The 6,279-nt window shown below is 37.5% G+C and overlaps 1 protein-coding gene across 1 annotated transcript; it reads left to right on the plus strand.

Annotated features, from left to right (window-relative positions):
* Window positions 1-2,493: 2,493 nt before the first annotated feature.
* Window positions 2,494-5,634, plus strand: LOC122052688. The gene is made up of 2 exons (XM_042614357.1): window positions 2,494-3,327; window positions 5,339-5,634. The coding sequence occupies exons 1-2, from the start codon at window positions 3,119-3,121 to the stop codon at window positions 5,427-5,429; spliced, it is 300 nt and encodes a 99-aa protein (XP_042470291.1). The 5' UTR covers window positions 2,494-3,118; the 3' UTR covers window positions 5,430-5,634.
* Window positions 5,635-6,279: the final 645 nt, after the last annotated feature.

The following is a 6,279-nucleotide window of genomic DNA, read 5'->3' on the forward strand; positions in this document are numbered from 1 at the left end:
TAGAAAAATTAGAAGAAATCATTATAAATAATTTTTATTTTATAAAAAAATTAAAGACCTATTTTGATTGTTTCGCCCCGGGCCTCCTGATTGTTAGGATCGGGGCTGAATCGATCTACTAGTTTGTAATTAATTATGAAATCGTAATTAGCAGTTATAATTTTATAATTATTATCATATAACAATTATACTTTTATAATTATTATAATGTAAATATTATTGAATAAAATAAATTTATATTCTAGTAATTTAGATTTATCGGGTTCCGATCGATTAAAAATTTAATACATGTGAGGACAACAATGCCATTTGGATCGTTGGGTGCGACACTTTTTTCATAAAAAAATAAAAAAAAAAAACGGCGCTCATGTGGATTCAGAAAAAAATAAAAAACTAAAAACAAAGATTTTTGCCCAAATTAAATCACGGATGGTGAGGTATTTTAATAAATTTTAAAAGAGTAATATCCTTTTTGGTAATACAGATCAAAAGAAGTTTAGGGTGAATTATTTACGTATGTTTCATTTTTATTTTTTTTAAAATATATATTTTTTAAAAAATAAAATTAAATTTTAATCATTTTCTATTTTTTTTAAGAAATACTATCTATTTTTTTAAAAAATAGACATAAAAAATATAAATCAAATATCATTTTTTAGAAACATGTATTTTTAAAAAAATAAAAATAAAAATAATGTAAACTCCTTAAAATCTTTTCATTTTTTCTAAAATATAAATTTTATTATCCAAAATTATAAAAATACTCTACCAAAAGGAATCTTAAAGACTAGTCACATGCTCTAGGGCGCAAGCTCACGATGAACGGATAACATTTCTAACTTAATACTTAAGCATAAATTTTTATAAACTGATGATCTATTATTTATTATACCATACGTCTAATATTTATATATTTATATTTATCTTTCTCTATATTTATAGAACCAACACTAAAGGAATCGTTAATATAACATATCTACATATATATTTTTAAGACTAAACACATTAATATAAGGCTAGATCCCTTGATCCATAAAAAAGTGAACTATGGGATGGATCACTTATAATTGTGGTTGGATCGTGATTGCGATTCGATCATAATTAGTTGTGATCTCTCCCTTAGGTTCACCGTCCCCCTAAGTTATAGTTAGGTCGGGGCAGATAAACAGAGGTCATTGGAGGCTGCTCCCGCTCGACACCAGGTTGCCTAGCCACTTGACCACTACTAACGCCCTCCAGCCACCTGTCCAAACCTAAATTATAACATAAAGGAAAAATAGACCTAGAAATGATTGCAATTAATTATAGTTAAATCATAGCTATAATTTAACTATAATATCATTTTTTATGGACGAGAGGATTTGTCCTATGTTGACGATTAAGAGAATTCATATCAGTTATCTTATCAACAAATTTTGTTTTAAATTTTGAATAGGGTAACTAAAAAATCTTTGCCTCAGCTACCATATCCATTCTCTAAATTTAGATTTGATAAAAAATGAGTCTCTAAATTTAGAGAATGAAACTTTTATCCTAAAAATAAAATAATATTTTTTTAATCTCTATCATTCCATTTATTTTTTCAATTTCTCTTAACTTAATAATAAGGTTATTTGACGGAATAATCTTATTGAAATTTTTAAAAATTTTTAAGTATTTTCTGAGAATTTTTCGAAACTTATATGACGTATTTAGAGGGGATATATGTATAGATTTGGAAAAAAATCTTTTAAATATCTAAAGATGAGAGTTATTGAGAAGCTACTACTCCTCTTTTCTCTGAAGGCAGGATCTTCTGGACCACTTTTTGTGGTCCAGGGGATGTGGTATTCGTATTTACGATCGGATTATGATCGTGATCCGGTCGCAAATGGTTGCGATCCCTTCTTGGGTTCACCGTCCTCATTAGGTTATAGTTTTTGTTTGGAGCGGAGGACCGGAGGCCGCTCGGAGGACACCCTCGCTCGATGCCCAGTAACCTGACCACTTATCGACCACCAAAAGCCTTCGGCCGACCTCCAACCGTCCGCTCCGAACAAAAATTATAATTTGGTGGGGACGATAAATCCAGAAAGGGATCGTAACTATTTGTGGTCGGATCGCAACCGTGATCCGACCGTAAATTCGAGTGGCACATCCTCTGTACCATAAAAAAATAGTCTAGGAGATCTATGCTCTTTTCTCCGAGCACAGATCTCTTGGACCACTTTTTTATGGTTTAGGGGATGTGCCACTAGCATTTGCGGCCGGATCACGGTCGCAAATGGTTGTGATCCTTTCCTGGGTTCACCGTCCTCACCAAGTTATAGTTTTTGTTTGGAACGGACAGCCGAAGGCCACCCGAAGGCCTCCAGTGGTGGATAAGTAGCTAGGTTACTATACGCCGAGCGAGGGTGTCCTCTTAGCGGCCTCCGGCCACCCGCTCCGAACAAAAATTATAATTTAATAGGGACAATGAACTCAGGAAGAGATTGTAACATTTGCAACCGGGATCACGACTAGTGGCACATTCTACCACAAAAAGTGATCCATCCTGCCTCCTTTTCTCCTCCCGACTGATCGCGCGCGCCGACCCCTCCTCACCGTGCCCTAGCCGATTCTTCTCCCCGACATCTAAGCCGCTTCTCCTCTCTCCTCCGCGCTGCCGCCGAACCCTTCTCCTTCGTCGAGCTCGCGCCGCCGCCCTCTCCTCTCTCCCCGACCCCTTCGCCTTCTTCCCCTTGCGACGCCGCTATCTGTTCCCGAACCTTTCCTCTTCCCCAAATCGACGCCGATCCTCTTCCTCTGTCGTCTTCGCCGTCGCCGAGTGCAGCCGTCGCCGGAAGGAAGGATCAGCACCAGCGTCGCCGACAGCCGACCTCCCTTTCCTTCCTGAGCCGCGCACCGCTGACTTCTTCCTCTCCTCCCCGACGCACTCTCTCTGCCCTAGCGCCGGCAGCCGAACCCCCTTCCACCTCCGGCCACTACAAGGGCCATCCAACTAGTGTCGAGCGCTTGCATCTCTGCCCTAGATCGCCGCCCAGCGCCTGAGGTATATCTCGTGCCCTAGCCCTAGTCCTTCTTCAGTTGAGCTCTCTTCGCCAGCGCTGAGATCAGGAGGTGGTTTTGCTGCGGGAGTATGAGCTTAAAGGGCGTGCTGATGGCCGCGGCGCTGCAAGGGGTGACGGAGGCACGGGCGAGGATCTTCGGCCATGTCCTGAACCCGTTAGGGAAGCGGTCGCCCCACAAGATCCTTCGCAAAAAGCTCATTGGAGAAAAAATTGCATCGTGGTACCCAGATGACATCAAGAACGAAGACCCCTCTGTTCTTGCCCGCGAGGAGAAAGAGTATGTACCATCTTGTTTATCTCCTTTTCAATTTGCACTCTCATACCTGCTGACTGAATGCATATTCGAGAAAATGCCTGCTTCTATTCTCTGAATTTTTACTTGTGTGCCAGAAAATATCTTCAGTATTATGTGGATGGTTAATAGAAATGTTTTAGTGCTCATATTGCAGTAACATGTCTGGAATTGCTTTCTCTACTGAAACTGTTTTATTTTGAGTCGTCGTGGTGATATTTACTTTCTTGTTCTCTCGTGTGTCTAGATCTTGTTAACCTAGAGAAACAAATTAAAATTGGTAGAACTCTATACATAGTCTTTTTAAAAAAACACTGATATGAAACTGACATGATTATTACAAATCGACACATACTAGAAATTGAATCATATAATTAGTTTATGAACTGATTTTGATAAAGTTTAACCAAATTTTTATATGCAAATTTGTTTTTTTGGTTAAATTTTAGCTAACTCATCTTTTCAAATCATCTAATTTTGATTCAAATGACTACATGGTGATGACTTGCTAAGATAAAGTACCATGCGTAAAGAACTTGGCATGAGCTGAAAGTTACCTGTTCTGCTCGTATTCTTTCATTTTTCTGTTATTTGAAATCTAAGGATTGTTATCCAAGGAGATTCTTAATTTACTAGTCCCGAATATTCTGCAGTCTGCAATTGATCCTCCCCTAACCCATGACAGTTTATGTTGTCTCTTTGTTGGATTTTTGCAGCTGACCTACTCATCCACTTCACCTAGGAAACAATCGACTATCCTAGCATGCAAAATAGATATCAATTAAACTCTCTAATTATTCTCATCTCTCAACTGATTCCTACACCAATAGTTTATAATCAAATATTTAGTGGTAGCATAGCACTTCCAAACTTTTCCTTTTTAGCATAAATATTATTAACTGTACATTTTTGCAGCTGCCAACATAAGTATCAATTTCCGTGGCAACAAGGTTTAGGTGTTAGTGGTCCAAGTCTACCCTTACCAATTTGTTGTTTGATTGTTTTTTCCCTTAATAACCTTTATCACAGATACCTGTAAGTCCCTAAAATGGTGGAAGTATAAATGATAAACTCAGGATGAACCAATTTTAGACTTGATGATTTGGCCTAGATTTTACCTTGTGATTTTTTTTACTAAACTACTGTGATATTGGATCCTTCAGTAAATTCATCTACAAGCAAGGTACACTTAGCTGTGCCAAGTGAGGCATTTGTCAAATTTGTTTACACTTTATCTTTGAAACAAGTGCAACTTTATCATTTGTGTCTCCATTTCTTTTCCTCTGTTTTTTCTGTACCTTTTTTGCTACATGGTTGATTTGATCCATATTCAACAGTTCATTAGCATTTTGGGGATTAATGTGGTTATCGATAGACAAAAAAAGACATGTATGAGATTTGAAATGCCTCTAGCTAGAAACAACTATTTTGATTAGAAAGAAAAGTACATATGTTTCCTGAAGTTAGCTCAAAAAGGTTTCAATTTCCTGATCATGGAAAATTTCACCTGGAAGAAGCCTCTGCGAATGAAGTTCTTGATCATTTCCCTTGTATAAGCCTACTTGCATTAGATATAGTTTCAAGCAAACTAAGCATGTCAAATGAAACAAGAAATTCCAACTAACTGATATGTACTCAGATTTGCTATTGACCTCATTGCTTTGCTAATAAATTTTTTTGGGGAGTTGTCATTTATGTATAGATGTTTTCAACTAAGACCATATGCTATCTTCAGGGTTAACCTTAACCAGTTCATGTACTAGGCATAACCATGAAAACATATCGACCCTGCAATTTTTTGTCATTTTTTTTGTAACTTAATTGAGTTTATTCTTTATAGCTTGATTGAGCAAGTTTCTCTCCCGTATCTGCATGTGGTTGTTCAAAGCCATTACTAGCTTAGAATGTGGGGTAAACGGTCTACATTTTTATAAATATTTCTATGGTTATTTCTCTAGTTTCATTGCCACTCTTTACCATCTCTTTCCTGCATCAGGCGATTGGCTAAGTTGGAGATGTTGAAGCGCCGCGGCAAGGGTCCTCCACCGAAGGGTCAAGGAAAACGTGCTACCAAGCGCAAGAAATAAGTGATCTTTCCAAGAAGTTTGTCATCCTTACAGTTCTCTGATTCCAAATGAGTAGTACTGGATGTGCTTGGTTCACATTAGGAGCTAGATTATTGTTCACTTTGACTTGTGCATGCTTTATTCATCTACCTGTGCTGTGAAACTTGAAACTCAGTTGTTGGTGATAGATCATTTCCCCCAATTACAGTGTAATTCATTTTGTTCACTTGCATTGATTTTATGGTGCATTTCTCTGAATCCATAATAGTTGTTTGTTGTGGTTCAATCCACGTTTACAAAAAGCATCCTAGAGAATCTCTCTTCCCCCATATTCATTTTTCCCTCTCCTCTCGTCATTGCATCTTACGGCTTATCTCCACTCCTGTGGAGAGCCTTCACATGCTCGCCAAGACCACTAAATTTTACTCTTTACTTCGGGTCTAGTAATAAATCATTCGTTTCCCACCACACTAAGCCAACACAATGGTTATAGTGGCACTTTCATGTTGTTCTATCGTTTTTTCCGATATATATATATATATATATATATATATATAGTTGTATCAGACAGCCAAAGTCACAGATACACTTACCAGAATCCAATTCGGACTATCAAACTCGCACTTAGCATCAAATTCAGCATCACCGTCAAGCGATTACACAGACCCAACACCAACTCGAAACAATGATATTAATTTGACAAGCAGCTGATAATGTTAACTAAGAGCTATCAAGTAACATTGAGAACAGCCTCTTGTTAAAGTTGAACAACAAACTTTCTAAATTCTGCATCATGTCTAAAGTCTTCATAGGAAAGGCACAATCAACCAACCTCCACACATGTTACAATACTAATATGCCGGTCTAATAC

This window comes from Zingiber officinale, chromosome 3A (genome assembly GCF_018446385.1).
Source record: "Zingiber officinale cultivar Zhangliang chromosome 3A, Zo_v1.1, whole genome shotgun sequence".
Classification (NCBI taxonomy): domain Eukaryota; kingdom Viridiplantae; phylum Streptophyta; class Magnoliopsida; order Zingiberales; family Zingiberaceae; genus Zingiber; species Zingiber officinale.

Coding starts and splice junctions, on each gene's coding strand:
- LOC122052688 (XM_042614357.1), top strand. CDS start 3,119: ATGAGCTTAAAGGGCGTGCTGATGGCCGCGGCGCTGCAAGGGGTGACG. Junction 3,328..5,338: donor CTTGCCCGCGAGGAGAAAGA/GTATGTACCATC, acceptor TTCCTGCATCAG/GCGATTGGCTAAGTTGGAGA.